Genomic DNA, 17,739 nt, shown 5'->3' on the forward strand with positions numbered 1-17,739 from the left:
CTTTGAAGAATTTCGGAGAATTTAATTTGTGGCTGGCACCAGAGCATGGGATGTTCTTACGCCCAAGTGATGGAGAGTTTTTTTTTTTTTGAAAAGGAGGAAGACCTCCGGCCTCTGCATCAGAACGGATGACAACAACGCCCGAGCATCTGAACATGGATTAGGTACTCCTGGCTAGCACCAAGGAGGCAGTGGTGTTAATTTACCCTCACAGATCAATCTGATAGTTTGTCGCTCGGTGCTTTGGCATGTCTTATATTGTTGGTAGCATGCCTTTTTTGGTTTATGGTTTTTCTTCATTTTTGGAGAAATAGGAGCCCCAGAGTAGGCTCCTTGTTCCATTTCACAGAATGAAACCAGGAGAATAGAGTCCAAGGTGCTCGCGGTAACTAGACTATCCAAACAAATGGGTTTTTGCCCACTTCAGATACAACCTAATGAACAAGATGTTCAGGACTGGAACTAGTTGGTGCATTTTGTCAGGATGCGTCACTGATCTTCGTTCGCGCCATCCGTCAGGAGAGTCGAGCACTTTAGATTCTTTTTTTAGAGAATTTCTCCATGCTGATAATCCAAGAAGCGCCATCAGCGTAGCAGTAGTGCCGATTGCGGATCGCTTTGCAGCACTTTCCATTGTTGCAGTAGAGCATCCACCTCTGCAAAAAGACATCTTATGTTGCCCCATCTTCGTCCCATGAAAGAAGAATGAGATCTTCAAATTCATTATTAAGTTCCAAATTTTTTGTCCATCGATTGAGAGGTTGGTTAATCGAATCATTCAGAAAATAGAAAAAAATGTGATGCTATTACTCAATCAAAAAAAAAGTTGAATATATTCCTTTTCTGCACATAAGGGGCAAGTAAGGTCATCCAGCGACATACTCTTCAGCAGATTGTCACAAGTAAAGGCCCTGCTAGTAGGTAACAACCACATGAATTTTTAGGGGAACATGGGCTTTCCACTAGGATTTAACACCCCTCGCACACACAATTGGCGTATCATCGAAGGATTTAGTGGTATACATACCAGACTTATCAAAGTGTCAAGTAGGACAATCAACAACCAGGGAGGGTTCTTGCAAAAAAAAAAAAACACAGGGAGGGGCACAATGGTGTATGCCTGTATGGTTCTCTAGTTTCATGTCTTTGTGCTCTTATAAAGTAGCACTTCGATAACTGCGATCACAACGTGTTCAGTTGTTGTTTCCGGTCTCCACTTCTTGTGGTGGATAGTTTTTCTCTAGGGGTTTTGGGAGGAAAAGCAGGATTCAAAGTCGAAGGATGTTAATGTAACCTATGTTTCTGATGGTGGATGATCTGGAGGCGACGACATATTGTACTGGTTATCACAACATATGGTATGAGTGCTTGTGTGTTCCAAAAAGACAATAACAAGTTCATCGAATGATGCGTCAACCCTGTTGGCCCAAGAAACAAACAAAAAGGAAAGAAATATTTAACAGAAAAACAATCACCACCACATATGTTAACAAAGTCGTCAATAATGGAAGGTATATAACAAATTCAAAAACAGTTTTGTTAAATCACATCCAGATGTGTCATAAGTATTGCACATCTGAGTCTTATGTCATTGCTCTTATACGGAGATTCGTGTGAACATTTTCTTTTTCTATTTATACTTGATTCATTCACTTAGATGTGCAACAGCCCACAATCAAAAATCATGGTCCATGTAACTCAGTGATACAAACTGAAGCGACATGAACAGATCGATGTTCCCCTGATATGATGGATTCACGCTCGGATTATGACGCTACCAACCTCGCAAAGAACAATCAACCTTACATCGCCGGACGATCGCCGGCCGTGTCAGTCGCCGCCGCGACGGGTCTCCCGGCCCACCCAAGGCGTGTATATGTCTCCCGAGTGGGAGTCCCCCTCGTACGTGCCCCCCGAGAAGGAGTACCCGTCGACGGACCCGTCGGCCTCGTAGGGCTCCGTGTCGAAGTGCTCTCCGGCGAACGGCTCCCCGACGAACGAATCCCCGACGAACGAATCTCCGGCGAACGAATCTCCGACGAACGTTTTCGACCCGTGCTGCTCCTGGCCCGGCGTCGACTTGGCGGCCTCGAACCGCCGGAGCACGCCGGTGAGGTCGGCCGCCACCTCCTCCGCCGCGGGCGCGGGGGTCTTCCCCTTGTAGAGCTCGAGCAGCTCCTCCTTGGTCCTTTCGATGCGCTTATCGACGTGTGCGCCGCGGCCGCGGCCGCCACCACGGGTGGTGTTGCTGAAGAGGCGGCGCGAAAGCACGGCCGCGATCGCCGCCGCGGCGGCGGGTGCGGGTGCCCACGCCGCTGGCTGGAGGAGAGCACGTGCCAAAACTAATCGGAGCGCCATGATCCAATTGGTTCAGCACCTGCCTTGATGATCCTGACCTGCGTATATATAATACACTTTGGGTGGGCTTTACGTTCCCAGTTCGGGTCGGACTTGCGCTATGTATAATGTATAGCAACATGGCCCAGGGAGTAAAAGGGCGATGGCGGCCCAGTATACGCTTTGATGCCTCTAAGCCGTCCCTCGTAGAGGACAGGAGTTTAATATGCCGACCTCACCGTGAAAACGCCCTTGCGTTCATAATGCCAAGCCCAGAAATCGTCTTGGACTCGGGAGCTGAGAGGAATGTTGAGGATTGCTTCCTTGTCCATAGCATAGAGGTGCGTTTCAAGCACAGCGGCAGCGCACTGATTGGCTTGAACACACCGAAGGGCACTCGCGGGCCGATGCAGATCGCCGGTCCTGGTCTAGACTATGGGGTGCCGCAGTTCTCTCTAAAGTACGTGTCTTCACCTGGAGGTTGGCCCAGAGCTCGATCCCAACCGGAGAGGTCCGAAAACACCGAAGTATGGCTGACTCAGGGAGTGCACTATCTGTCACGCGGCGGTCGATACATGGCGTCATTCCCTCTTTGACTGCCGCATGGCTCGCTGCGTCTGGGCCCTCACTGACGAGGATTTGACGGAAACAATCATATCAAACAGGGAGAAGGATGCCAAGCTTTGGATGCTATGGTTGGTTGATACCCTACCTTCGGCCGACCTAGCACGGGTATTGGTGACAATGTGGGCCATATGGTGGGCGAGACGCCGTGCCATCCATGAAGATCAGTACCAGAGCCCACTAAGTACCCATATTTTCGTTGAAAAGTTTCTGGCGGAGCTCGAGATGATACCGGACAAGAAACCACGTCCCAAGGACCTACATGTAAATTCAGGGGACCTGCATGTGATCTCCAGGGACCTGCATGTGACCAGTAGTAGCCGGGGGAATCCGCCGTCGCATACATGGCTCCCGCCTGAGCACCATGATGTTAAAATGAATGTTGATGCAGGCTTTTCGAAGATTGGAGACGCGCAGCTGCAGCAGTGATCTGCAGGGACAAACGAGGAAACTACTTGGGCGCCTCGACCATCATCTATGAAGGCCGCCTCGACCCAACTATACTTGAAGCACAGGCATGTTGCGAGGCCCTCTCTCTCGCCTCGGATTTGCAGGTTCAATCCATATGTGTGGCCTCGGACTGCTTGGAGGTAGTGCTGAACATACAAGACGAAGTTCTTTGCCGATACTTTTCTATCTTACAAGATATCAAGCACAAGAGGAGTCATTTCCAAGATGTAAAGTTTCTTCATGAGAATAGGAAGCATAACAGAGAAGCACATGCTTTAGCAAAGGCACCTGCCTCTCTTAGCCCCGGGCGCCATGTGTGGCTTAGTATTTTGCCCGATATCATCTGTATCCCCATGTGTTTGAACGTTTAATAAAGGATGCAGTTGCTCAAAAAAAAGCCCTCCCTCGTCGGAGCCGGACAAATCTGGTTGTAGTAGATAGTTGAAAAGTCGTCGTGGTCTCAAAGAATCAGCGCATCAAAACAGTAACCATCACCAATGAAGAGAGTTATAGATCGAAAAGACCAAACCTGTAGCCACATAAATGAAAACGAAAAAACTGGATTCAAATAGATCTAAACGAAGACCGACACCGACCGAATCCTGTGAGATCCGACGGAGACACACCTCCACATTTCCTCCGATCATGGGATGGGGATCGAACGTGAGGGACATTATTCTTACTGAAGGACATCACCACCGCCACACAGCCGCAACCAAGACGTTGAACCTAACAAACAAGAACGGGGTCCCTCACACCGGCGGGGGGCTGTGATCCTCCGCACCTCCACGGCCCAAATGCCATCGAAGGTGGGGCGGATTGTTGGTGGTGCCGACGGGAGAAAGAAGGAGGCTTTTCTTGAAGAGCATGAAAGACAGCCTTGTATTGTATCCCCTTCCTAGTCAATGATGCTTTCGGCACAATCTCCTATTTCTGTCCATTTAGTTGGAGATTTAGAAGTGGCATTAAGCGCACATATGGGTCTAAGGGGTTCTTTGGCTCAAAGGAGAAGTGGGGGGAAACATAGCAATAGGACATTTTCCTATGATGACGATATTGTTTGGTTCAAAGGAATGGGGCTAAGAGAAAATGGAGAAAAAAAATCCTTTGATCTTAATTTCAAAGGAAAAAGGTTGGAATAATACAGCCCACTGCCCTTTTCAAATTCCTATGGGTGAATAACCAGATTTAAATCCTTAGCGGTACAATAACATGCTGATTATATATATTTCATGTGATTTGACTTTGATATGACGTGTTTATTGGGGTTCTTGTTTTTCTTGCCCCTGTGAACCAAAGCCTATTTCAATCATCTATTTATGTGATTTCAAACATCTATTATGGGGTTTATGGGATTTCCAATCATCTATTTCAGGCATGCATTCCTACCATATTCTCACGGCTTCCTATGTTTATGTTTTTAGAATATTGCAAACCAAATAATCCATAGGGGCTAACATTTTCTTCTTCATGTTTCTCTGTCCCCCTCTGCCGGTGAGATTCGCAAATGTTTTCCCCTGCTCTCCTCTCCTCCTTCGATGATACTGCCGTCCAGAGTGAGGATGGGAGGGAGCTCAGGTTGCTCTTGTATATAGTAGGTTTCAATAGGTTTGTGGTTGCTGGTGTCTGGCCTCGTGCAACTAGGGAGCTCCTCATCAGAGAAGGCAAGCGGTGGCCGACCTTTTCATCGCAACTAGGGAGCTCCTCACCGGAGAAGGCAAGCAGTGGTCGACCTTTTCATCCTCCTACTGTCTTCCACAATGGAAGTCGATTGTTGGCCGTGGATGTGGCACAAGCTCTGTCAATATGCTTGGTAGTCGTCCAGATCTAGCTAGCTAGTCGTTTCTCTCCTTCCCCACTTTGATACTATGGTGGTAGAAGGTGAGTTCTAGATGAACGAGCTTCGGATTCTCCAGATCTGGAGCTCTGAGGGGAATAAATAGCAAAGAAAAACACACCACAATTGGCGTTAGAGTTAAACAAAACAACAATTTTATTTTTGCTGGTAAAACCTACTGGTTTGGGGGTATATTTAGCAGAAAAAACACTGATTATATATTGCATAGTTTCAAGCCCGTTTTCACTAGTCAGGCCCACACGTCAGGGCTGACCTGGCAAAAAATGTCGGGCACGTTGACTTCATTTACCCCCTCTTTTTTCTCGTGTCCCACACCTCTCTCTCTTGGGCATTATGACAACGAAACTACTTGTAGCAGTGCTCTTATGACAAACACCTTGCCTGCATCTCAAGCATGACGGACCAGCTGAGAGCTGACCTGTGAGATGACGAACCATAGAAGATGTTGCATAATTTAATTCTTTTACTAGAGCAACATCTAAAGCTCCATTGACAACCATCGTAGTACTTCCATTCATAATTATGACCTTTATTGTGTTCCTAGGGGGTCGAGACTCTCCCAATTGCCTACACGAGGCTTCCATTATTCAACACAATGTCAGTTCTCAACCAGCTAATTCTGTCCGTGTTGCTTTCTCTCCATCGCCGTCGTGTTCTTCTAGCTAGTTGTCCTAGCTTAGGCATATCATGTAGCCGCAGGAAGTGCCCACTTCTTGGGCAAGGGACCAATGTCATATATGATCTCCCTGTGGCAAGACCAGACGAGTTTGATGGCTTCTGGAGTGCCGATCCCCGCGCCTCTCGGGTCACCGGCAGGACCAAACCTGAATCATGTCGAGGAAAATGTCAGATCATTCATTTTCAACAGCATTCACCGATGATTACTGGTATGGGCAACGGGGCTTGACTCACCAGTGGTTCTGCGGAGCGCCGGTGGTCCTTGCTCGAATTCCAGCATACGTTGTCCCGTTAACCGATCTACCGAGTACTTCCTGAAAAGCGAGATGATAAGAGCGAATCATTCACCAAGCTGTGGAATGTTCAGCTACTGATGTAAAGAGACTTGAGGATAATAATGTAAATAACTTCTAAAACCACAACTTTATCGGACTCTTGGTGCAAAAAATGAAGACTTCGAGGATAATAAAGCAGCCAAATGGATATAAATTTCAACACTGAAAGAGATGAGCGAACTTGCCTGCAGGAACAATTTGTCGTTTGAAACTACTGCAGCTGTCAGATGCGCATTCATCCTTTCGCAGGCTTCTAATACTAAATCAAGCTGTTCCTCAGAGTATTCTGTAACCACCTGAAATATGCACTCGCAGTAGGTAAGTATATTACTTAAAGAAACTGTCAAAGAAATACAAGTTAAACCAACTTAATGTATTCTAGAATACAAGATAGGCCATGGAAACCTTAGGCCGTAGCTCTCTTCCAAGTTAGCAAATTCAGTAAGGGTGAGTAAAACTAGTTTTCATTTGCTATACGAATCTGAAATATAACATGGACCTAAGCATCAAGTGGAGATAAATATTAGTATATTCCATAGCCAAGAAAATTATTCTTCAGCCAGGCCATAATAAGGCCGTAAACATGGGCCCATCTGATACATACGCTTATGGAGGGGGTCAGTAACACTAACATCATAGGAAAATCAGTCAACATCATCAACATGTTGTACAGTAGCATGTGAAAGAAAGCCTCAACGTCTGAATGTATTACCTGGAAAGGACCAAATATCTCCTTTGTCACAAGCTCGAAGTTACCATTTTTAAGGATCTCCACTAGTGGGACAAATACAGCAGTCGGTTTGAAAGCACCATATATTTCTGGGATGGAGTGATTCTCCAAAGGTTCACCACCGAACAGAACCTCTGATCCTGGTATTTTGAGAAGGTTGTTCATGTGCTCTATCATGGTTGCTGTTGTAACCTGCATAAGCAGAAAATGAAGATAAAATTAATTCTACGGTGAAACTTGAAGCCGCTATGCAAGTGAATTGGTCAGTCGGACCCATCGATGCATCCAAGTCTATTTGCTTGAAAAATAATGCAATGACATGTATACCAGGTGGGCAGCCAATTATGTTGGAAATGAGTCATTGGCGAGGAGAGTTGGATCAATAGAGTGAGCACTCGCATTCCTACCTGAAACTGCCTATACTGCCCATCTAGTTGTGCAACCACACCAACAGTTCTAAAAAATGGTGTTAAATGTGGACTAAGTGTTCTTTCTCTCATATGCATTGTACTGTGCAAGGACAAGTTCCTTCAGTTTTCTTTTATTTTCTTACGTAAATTCAGTTCTCTTCTTTTATACACTACTACTTGATGCTTGGATTGTCACAGCAACCAAAGTATTGGGAAACAATTATTGTTAATTGGTTCTGATTTATTACTCACTTCAGCATTTTAACAACTAGCTGCTGCCAAATCCTACACCATGAAGAGAAAGTTACAAAAGAACAGAATGTGGTTAAAGATGGTCACTCACAGTAAGGACTGGACCAATCGTCAAATCTTCAAGCTTCCTTCTTTCAGAAAGTTTCTTCATTTTCTCAAGTAGCCCACTAGATGACCAGTTCTGCAATTAGAAGAAAACTATTAAACACGCTATTGTTGTGTCTGTTGACAGAGAAGCGCAATGTTGTAACAAGCTCCCAAAGTTCATAAAGAGTCATTCACTTCTTTTTTCTTTCTCTGGAGCATTTTACTTATTATCTTAAAATAACAAAAATCACTATGACAAGAGACGGTTGAACTTGAACCAGTGTTCATAAAGATATCAACTGGGCGCATAATTCACTAACAAACCCAGGAAGGAAAATTGTGCACTGGTGATATCATTCTTTGGTCTTTACCTTGTGCATGAATAGCATAGACTGAGCAGAGCACTTCTGACCGCTGCAAGCGTAAGCATCCTGGTCGCAAACCCATGAAATATAATCAACCTGTTTGGGCATCATATCATAAAAGTAAGTCAAATCATCTTCGGCTTGGTAAATGCATGACACTGAACTATGAATATACAATGTTATTATGAATATATTGACGTTAAGGATAAAACAGAACTGACTTCAGACCTCTTGAACATCTGGACCAAGAATTTTCCAATCAAAACCAGCATCTTCTAACTTGATTCGGCCTTGCAAATCTGCAGCCAATTTCTCTGCCACACGTGAGCTCCCAGTGAAGAGGGTCATTTTTGGATTTGCCTACAAAAGATCATGTGAAGAATAAATCCAACCATGAAATATGTGCTGCATATAAGACAGTAGTGCTAGCCCACTTGGTCAATAGCTAGTTCTAGCTCAGAATAAAAAAGCTAGTGGACGCATATTGTTATTTTTTGAATTCCAAACAATCTCTGTTGTTGAACCCTTGAACATGTTGTACCACATTCAGTAAACTAAAAGAATGGCGGAACCACACACTGCTGCTTATCACTAACATGATGAAAAGGATTCTACATGTATATGTCCAAACATAGAATTGGCTTGTCACAGATTGATTAACTAGTTATATCATCTTACTATAGCACAAATTCCTTTCCAAAGCTACAGGAAACATTCTCCCAAAGTCATAAAATAGAAGTCAAACCTCCAACAGCAGCTTGTTCATTGTGATACCATCAGAATTTATGAAGTCCACGTCCTCTGCAGGTAACCCACACTCGTGAAGCAACCTGATCATTTGTTCCATCACAATGCTAACTTTGCTGTCAACTTTGAGGACTGGTTTATTTCCCATATAAAGTGCACCCATCAGTTGCAGCAAGGGAATCTCCAATGGGAAATTGAATGGTGTGATTATTGCAACCTGCCCAAAGTTAAAATTATATTAGACCTAACATGTCACAGGTAATAAAAAAAACTCATGGTGCATCAAAAGCTTAACATTCAGTTACTGGAATAACCATTTGAAGCAACTAAAAAGAAATTAAACCATCAAAGTGTACTTCAGTTCACTCTCAAAAGAATGTAAGACATGCTAAAGAGTTCATGAAAAATTCAAAGTTCATCAAGCCAAATGTTTTTACATCCACATGAAAGTTCCTTTGTAGTTCCAATGGGTCTAACTCTATTATTACCAAATAATTAGATTAAGGATGGAACCTGATCTTTGTCTAGCAGCTTCACCATGGCAGTGCATTCAACAAATAATATGTTAAGGGGAAAAAAAACACTAGCAGGCCATGTTAAGCAATTATTTTGCCTAGTGTATCAGATACAGCTCACTTTTGCACACAGTTGAATTCCTGTGCCCAATAGCTTGTAAATCGAGTACCAGGAATCCAATTAGACCGTACCAATTCTTTAGAAGTGCTGATATGCAGTGGAAGGACCAAAAGGAGCAACAAATCTCAAATACAGCATTTTGTCTACCAAAGAAGTTTTGAGTACTTACTGGGCCAAATGGCCAACGATAGCCATTACTCATTTGTCCAACATGATTTCCAGGTACAGCAAATGACCGAGCCAGAAAGCGCACCTGTTATATTAGCCAGAGAGAGTATTAAAGTAGAAAGTATTATTATTGGGTGTTCATTTCAATCTGCAGACCGGGGCATAATGACAGCTCGTTGCTAAACATGCACGCATTCATATAAAACTGTACCATCACTTGTGAACAACTGAACAGGGAAATGAAGAAAATGATCTGCACGTACCTGATCTCCACAGAAGTTCTCCAAGAATTTTTGAGAAACTTGAACTTCCAAAAGAGCTTGTTGATAGCTCTTCGGAGAAACCCTTTGAACAAGCTTAGCAAAGAAATCTAAGACCTGTCAATCACCGGTGACAATAATGAGTGGGGAATTAGATGAGAAAAAAAGGTGCTATCGCTCTTCTCTCCTCTATGAAGGGGTCGCAAAGTCCGGAGGGGATGCCCCTATTTGCATTAATAAATGTGAATCACATGGCAAATTGGCCCATGCACGTGTAGAGTCGTTTAAAAGAAGATCTGAGTAGAAGAAAGTCGCATCATCTTTGTTTCAAGATGGCATACCTCAGGTTGACCAAGCATGTGTGCAGCTTTTGTAGATATATCTCCATACATGAGATACCTGCATATTGGAGGTTCCAAAATTCAGCAAGGTACAAATGCTGATAGAACCAGACACTACTATTATCAGCACAATTTTATACAGGGCATATGGGTTTGTTCATATACCATGTTTGCTGACTACACTTTCAAGTCACAAAAACATGCTACTGCTGGAAGCATGGTTGAACCTTTTGATATCTGGTCATTTGTATTTTACAAAATATTTAGATATGTGACATGAAAAGTAATGTGTATAACTTTTGTAATTCATACTTTCAAATAGTTGCTAAAAGCATTTACGGTAAAAATAATGGCAGAATGCATCACAGAGACAGAGAAGTGAAGAGAATAGCTACGGAATACTGGCAATAATGTTGTCAGGGGGAGTATAAAGTAGCTAAAGAATACTTTTTAGGAGGTGCTGTCTGGCGATGAATGAGCATAAATTATAATGCCGTAATTAACATGCATACATAGGTTTGTAGGGTAAAAACTTCAGTGACCAAAGACTAAATGGTGAGGAAAACCTTTGTAAATTGTGATTTCATTTACTTAATATAGATTAAAAGGTTGACAATCAGATAAGCGGACCAGTCAAATAAAATTTCCCCAACAGGAAACCAACTAGTTATGTTAATTTTGAAACATTGAGGTCAAAAACATCAGACAGCCGAAAAAAGTATTGTTATGATATACGTTAACCAACTTGAATCCATGGTACAGGAAAATAACACATACCTCTCTGGAGCTCTAAGTGGGTTGTGAAGTCCATGCTTTGGGCATTTAGATAAACTCTCCACAAATGGCTGCACCACAAAAATGTTGCATATTGTTTGAGAACACACTTCGGAGCTAATAGACACACGACGATACCAGTAAAGTATAAACAAAAAGTCAGTCTTTGTATTTTAAGCTGATAAAAGTTGACAAAAGTTGATACGACTAAATTACACTCGTAGCGCTGTAACAATGGAAATCAAAAGAGAAGCACCCCAAAGCATCAATACCTTTATTTCAGACCCCTGAACCTCACCAACTTTGATAAACTTTTCGCCATTTAAAGGATCGACTATCCAGTTCCAGTTAGCAGACTTTATCCATTTTCCCTGCACTGAATTTAACTTCGTCAATGGATGTGGTGACATAGCATATTTCACTTCGGTGGGGAACATGATGGTCATAGATGAAACTACAAAGAAGCCGAATGAATGATTCCATGTTCTGGCCATTCAATTTCAGGTTCCGTACTTTTAAACATACTTGCTCAACAGTTGTACAGTACTGAATGCTCAACAGTAGAACAGTACAGAACTAGGTGTGAGCAAGTAATCATAAAACGAGCCTAAGAAACAAAGCACCACAGTGACCAAACACATCTTGCCCATTTGGCCCAGCAGGAACTTCACAGGAATGAAGTCTGATACCGATGGCACAAATCGGAAGCGATGGAAAGCTCCTTCTCGAGTAAAATTATTTCTGCCCACCTTCACCGTGAAAATAACCCTATTCATATGCATCGCTCTTAAACGTCACAAGCAGCAATCAGTAACCCCTTAGACAGAGACGGCTCTGAAGCGTGTCCATGACAAAGCTAGCAAGCAAGCAGGACCAATTTAAAGCAGCCCATACAAGCAGATCCCCCAAATGCCGGCCATCTCACCAAAATTCTGCACTTCCGCGGGGCTTGAGCCAGAGATCTCCTCGGGGGACACCGTCGCAAATGCCGGCGTGTGCAGCCACCTGCGCATCGCGCAAAACTGTCAGTAACGGCCCAAAACACAAACCAAATGGTCCGCGGTCAGTGCAGAATCGAGCAGTAGCAAATCAATCGCAGCCCCCCTCACAGCCCTGAAAGCTACCAGCCCAGATCGCGCCTGAAATCGCGGTCACGGAGCAGGCGATTCGAGCTCCCGTGTTGAGAAATCGGCGTCAAATTTCCACGGTCTGTTTCCCCCGCGCACGCCACCGGTGATGATAAGCTTTGGACGGAGCCGGATCGCGACAAAAGAAGAAGAAGAAACGGAGCAGGGGTGAGAGGCGGAGGCGGGTCACCTGGAAGCGAACGCGGCGGGGGATCGTCGGAGGGCCGTGGCGGCGGCGAGGTGCCGCCGGGAAACGAGGCGGCTCATCGTCGGCTGGCTACTCGCGCTCGATCTCACCCGGGAGCACGGGACGCGGCGGCAGTGTGGTGTGGTTCGACTTGGATGGAGGGACGTCGTCGGCTCGCTCACTACAGTCTGTGCCCCTGTGGTCGATTTTATAAGGGAAAATTAAAGTGTAGTGCTACTTGGGTATGATTGTGGGGAGCCGTTTTAAATATGGTTTATTAGACTCCAAGCTGCAAAAAGGCCACAAAATTATCGGATATTTCAAATGGAGCTCGAGCCTGCTCCCGATGAACTGTAAATTCAAAAATTGTAAAAAATCAAAAGAACCTGATTTTTTTTGGCACGTACTATAGTTAGTAGAACATAGGAATATGTTGTTGGCAGAAAAATTCAGGCTGTTTTTAGTTCTTAGATGTTCTATCTCTACTGCTCATGTAGGTGCACATGAACTTGGAACGCAAAACGTCTTTTTACTGAAATTGTCCGCATTTGTCAAGGGCAACTCTTGACTGTCAAAAATGTTGGCCCGATATTATTTTTCATGGGTTCATCCTACTTTGTCCGCGCCCTATGTGTTTTTCACAGACTTGTGTTTCTTTATTCTTCGACTTGGAGTAATGGAACTTGGTACCATAAGTTCATTGTACCATAAGTAACAGCTCATCGTACCATAAGTAATGGAACTTGCCCCGATATTATGTTGTGGTATGGGAAGAGCAATAGCTCATCGTACCATAAGTTCCACCAAACATGTCTTTCTACACTACAATCAAGTCATTGGAACATGTAAAAACGAATAGTCAACCCTTGCCCAAAAAGACATCTACTCGACATGAATTCTGATCTGTCGCGCCAACGAACTGCTATGGTGTTGTTCGTGATGGTGAACCCAAAACACTGCCAAAATAAAGATAGCTCCACATATGTGTGGTAAGGGGAAAATGCAAGTAGAATGACAAGCGCTAGTGAAAAGAGAGAGTGTGTCTGTGTGTGTGAGCTTGTTTTAACCACGAAGATTAGAAATTTAGAAGAAATGTTACAATGCTCATTGTCGGCTAGATCATCATTGAAAAATGATCGCTTGAAACCTTGATTTTTATTTTTTTGCGAATAGCTTGAAACCTTGATTTCCTTTGTCTTTTTATAAATTACATGCAACTTGTTTGCATTATGGTTCGAAAGAAAACTAACGTTATCCATTTGGTAAAAATGTGTGTCTCACCGCCCTCCCACCTGGTTTTTGGGTTTGTTGCATATTCATAGTTGGAAGAGGCACAAAATTCGCACGAACTCTCTTTTTTTTTCTTGCGAGGGAAATTTTGTACGGACTCGTTCGCACGGGGATTTTTTCTTTTTCTTTTTGAGAACGGTACGGGGAAATTGAGAGGACGAAGAAGGGCAAGATCGTCATCACAATCTGAACAAACGCATTGGACGCATTAACTGTTTCTTGGGCCCCGTTGGTACGATCTGCGAGCGAGCCACACCAACGTGGTGGTGACACGTTGGGGAGCGGATCACGGAAGCTGCAGCTTTCCACGCGCTACCGACAGGCTACCTCATCGGCTGCGGGTACAGGGGATAGCACGAGCCTGAGTCAGCTCCTCGTGGCGATAACGTAAAAAAAGCTGCCGCGATCCACGGTCGGTCGAGGCGCACGAACGGGTCTCGCATGGGCCGGGCTCCATCTCGGCCCGCTAAGCCTCGGACGTCGTCGTCGGTGCCGGTGCCCGGTGTCGTGGCCCGCGGGCCGGATTCTCTGACCCATTTGTTTTCTCATGTCACTGCCCCCCCCCCACTTGTCTAATACTCTGACCGGATGGATCGCCCTCCGAAGTGTCCCAACTCGCAACGCCTTTTCCCTCGCTCCCCGTGCACCGCCCCGTGACACAACTGCACTGGTGGTGGAGTAGATAGGGGCGGGAGGAGGAGCTGACAGGAAGAGAGCGAGAGACAGACCGATCGCCCACCAGCCCCGCCCGCCGCGCGCATCCGTCCGTCCGTCGCTGCCCGGCCCGGCCATGGCGATGGCGCCGAGGAGGCGGACGCTGCTCAAGGTCATCGTCCTCGGCGACAGCGGGTCAGCCAGCCGGCCATATCTTTTCCCTTGCCGGCCATTCTTCCGGCCTTGGTTTGGGCGTGCTTTTTTAACTTTGTTTGACTTGGAATCATTTGGCTTTGCGTGCAGGGTCGGCAAGACGTCGCTGATGAACCAGTATCCTTCCCGCGGCATCATCCATCGATGGTGCTTGGCTTGTTGAATTCCTTTCTAGTAGACGCAGTAGATTGGGTAGGTTCAAGGCGCACCTTTGCGCGGGGGTGCTTCGCTTCCGAGCTGCTTGCTCTGATCTAGGGCTAGTCCGGCCGGTTTGACTTTCATCAATCTCATTGGCTCTGCTAGCTTCAGTTTCACTTCTAGTCAATGCTCGATTCTGTTGGGGATCATGCTTCGTTCACTTTATTAAGCAAGCATTAAAAAAGTGCTGCCCACGCCGGACTGTCGTGGCGGCAACATCGGGTTTTGCCTGTGGGGATTTAGTAGTATAGCTGCTGCCCGCAAGGTGCTCGATCAAATGTGAGGTGTGCTTTGCTTGCATTTCCCTTGACATGGACCGTCAGGTATGTGAACAAGAAGTTCAGCCAGCAGTACAAGGCGACCATCGGCGCCGACTTCCTCACCAAGGAGGTCCTCATCGAGGACAGGCTCGTCACCTTGCAGGTCGGTCGGCCTCGTAGCTCCTCCTCCATTCATCTGGATTTTGAAAGACTAAAAAATGTCGTACGTGGTGCTTAACATCATCGAACATTATGTCCTGCCCTGTTTTGCTGTAGATTTGGGATACAGCAGGGCAGGAGAGGTTCCAGAGCCTCGGCGTGGCCTTCTACAGGGGAGCCGACTGCTGCGTGCTAGTCTACGACGTCAATGTCAAAAGAACATTCAACACGCTTGGCACCTGGCATGACGAGTTCATCAACCAGGTAGCTTTCTCGTCTTTTGCCCGTTCTGACAAGCAGAACCTCATGTTTACACGATCAGTTAGTCGCGATGCGAATGAGAAATTCATAATGCGTATGTTTACAATAGTCTCTTCTGCTTTCAAATTCTCAGTGTAAATCAAAATAAGAACAGTGGTTGTTTAGTCCTTTGGATCGTTGATCATGCACAGTGTACTGCAATAGTACAATGTTAGCTGTCTATGGCATCGACAGATTGTAATCGCTTGAAGCATTTTTTGCCATTTTCACTTTCAGGCCGGCCCATCAGACCCCAAGCAATTCCCCTTCATTTTGGTCGGGAACAAGGTCGATCTGGACGCTGGAAGCAGACGAGTGGTCAGTTAGTTGCTTGAATTAGCGCTCTGCAATTTCAAATTTCTTCACTGTCGTGCTCTGCAGTTCCAATTTATGTACTGTTGTGCTCTGCACAGGTTCCTGAGAAGAAAGCAAAAGACTGGTGCGTCTCCAAGGGCGACATTCCGTACTTCGAAACCTCGGCCAAGGACGACTACAATGTCGACCCCGCTTTCCTGTGCATCGCCAAGCTCGCCTTGGAGCATGAGCACGATCAAGACATGTAAGTAAACTCAACCCACGACCGATCTTAAGATGTTTGCCAGATGCAGTGAGTTTGTCAGGTTATCTCAAGGCCTACAGGCTAGAGCTTAGAGGGCATGCAGAGCCTGGAAGCCTGGACTACCGTTACTTAATTCACTAGTGTCTTAACCATGTTTACTTTTCTGTCCCCAGCTACTTCAATTCAGTTGCAGAACAAGGCCCTAAAACCGAAGGACAGACGAGCGGATGCGCGTGCTAGGCTAGCATCTTGGCATTACTGTCCAGTATAAGGCTACAATTCTGCTGCATTTATCGCACTGTATCCATTCTTGAATGTAATGTATGTACCATACGATAGTTAGTGACTGATCAACAGTTGCAAGCTGTGCTCCCTTAGCTGGGCAATAAAATGTAAACAGTTCCAACCAAGGAATTATTGTCGACCTAATTCTTCGTCGGTTGTAACATGTTGCACTTCAACTGCTTGGAATGATTGTAACAGAGCATACTCACTCTAGTTGACTGGATATAAATAAACTGAATTCCCCTTCTCAGTGGTACAGGAAGGGGGCGTCAGAATATATGCGATTGATAAATAACAACTACTCCCTCCGTCCCATAATATAAGATCGTTTTTTACACTACACTTATAGTGTAGTACATCAGAGTTTGGAGCAACAGAATAGACATATAGGAAACCAACAAAACACAAAATCAGTCTCACTCCAAGAACCCACCAAATCAATAATTAGGCGACTTAAAACCTTTTGAAAGGGCATACCATCTTGTTAAATAGTATTCCAGCGACGAAGATGGCAGTCTAATCGACCTTCACCTTCAGTTTGGGGGAACCGTGTTCCCACACAGTCTCAGGTGTAGGGTATTCGAGAGTGACAATATTCTTATGGTCCTCCTCATCCCCTTCGCCTCCGCTATCTTCTTCATCGCCTTCCTCTTCCTCTTCCATCCCATTCGCTTTCCTCTTCCTCTTTGTCAGGATCAATCTCGTCACCATCCTCATCCTCTGGCTCAAGGCTAGTCATATCCTCATCCTCAATCTCATAACCCGCATCACGAAAACAAACATAGAGCATCATTTGTTCGTCTTCTGCAAACACGGTGTCTTGAGTAGCCCCTGGACAGTTACTAGATTACGACACAAGAGAGCCATCTTCCCTCACCAAGCCCCCATTAGGCACCCTCAAAAAACAAAGCCCCCACTAGGCACACTGCTATCATATACAACCATATGATATCTATAATTTCTAGTAGTCCCAACAGTTAATTTACCGTTGAAGTGGACAATAGGGTCATGGGACCCTTCTTTCACAACGCTGACTTGGAGGCTAGCCGCCACCGGTCCTGTCACTTGTTGCAGTACTAATTTCACCGTGCTATGGAAACTAAGTAGTTGGTCGATGACACACTTGTGTTACGGCTTGTGATGGTACGTTGCTACGCCTTTGCTAAACTGTATTTCGGCGTCCTGCTCACCCTTGTCCTTGATTTTTAAATCGAACTCAAACCACATGAAGGCACCAGTAACCAATGGCCAGTATGTACCTGTTACCGCTAACATATCCTTCTGTGCAAAGGGTTTTATAGAAGGGCGACACTACGATTATAAAAGAAAAACATCATCCACCTCCGCGACCATCCAATTAACGCAAAAATAGCCGTCGAATCTCCCCAAACATGCGCCTCGTGAATTGCAACAAGCTGGTTGTTACGATGTTCACTCTGCAACAACGACTGAAAG

The 17,739-nt window shown here is 45.1% G+C and overlaps 2 protein-coding genes across 2 annotated transcripts; one reads left to right on the plus strand and one right to left on the minus strand.

The window, feature by feature from the left end:
• Positions 1 to 5,714: 5,714 nt before the first annotated feature.
• On the minus strand, positions 5,715 to 12,616 carry LOC123064834 (probable aldehyde dehydrogenase). The gene is made up of 15 exons (XM_044488238.1): positions 12,370 to 12,616; positions 11,978 to 12,057; positions 11,325 to 11,428; positions 11,056 to 11,123; positions 10,279 to 10,336; positions 9,941 to 10,054; positions 9,679 to 9,762; positions 8,872 to 9,090; positions 8,355 to 8,486; positions 8,133 to 8,222; positions 7,766 to 7,855; positions 6,995 to 7,204; positions 6,468 to 6,578; positions 6,182 to 6,261; positions 5,715 to 6,093 (listed from the first exon to the last, which is right to left on the minus strand). Exons 1-15 carry the CDS (start codon positions 12,444 to 12,446, stop codon positions 5,955 to 5,957), a joined length of 1,656 nt encoding a protein of 551 aa, XP_044344173.1. The 5' UTR covers positions 12,447 to 12,616; the 3' UTR covers positions 5,715 to 5,954.
• Positions 12,617 to 14,235: 1,619 nt separating this feature from the next.
• On the plus strand, positions 14,236 to 16,486 carry LOC123180139 (ras-related protein Rab7). The gene is made up of 7 exons (XM_044592109.1): positions 14,236 to 14,505; positions 14,614 to 14,640; positions 15,045 to 15,144; positions 15,258 to 15,404; positions 15,678 to 15,758; positions 15,854 to 15,999; positions 16,173 to 16,486. Exons 1-7 carry the CDS (start codon positions 14,447 to 14,449, stop codon positions 16,237 to 16,239), a joined length of 627 nt encoding a protein of 208 aa, XP_044448044.1. The 5' UTR covers positions 14,236 to 14,446; the 3' UTR covers positions 16,240 to 16,486.
• The last annotated feature ends 1,253 nt before the right edge of the window (positions 16,487 to 17,739 follow it).

The sequence above is a fragment of the Triticum aestivum genome, chromosome 1A (assembly GCF_018294505.1).
Source record: "Triticum aestivum cultivar Chinese Spring chromosome 1A, IWGSC CS RefSeq v2.1, whole genome shotgun sequence".
NCBI lineage: Eukaryota > Viridiplantae > Streptophyta > Magnoliopsida > Poales > Poaceae > Triticum > Triticum aestivum.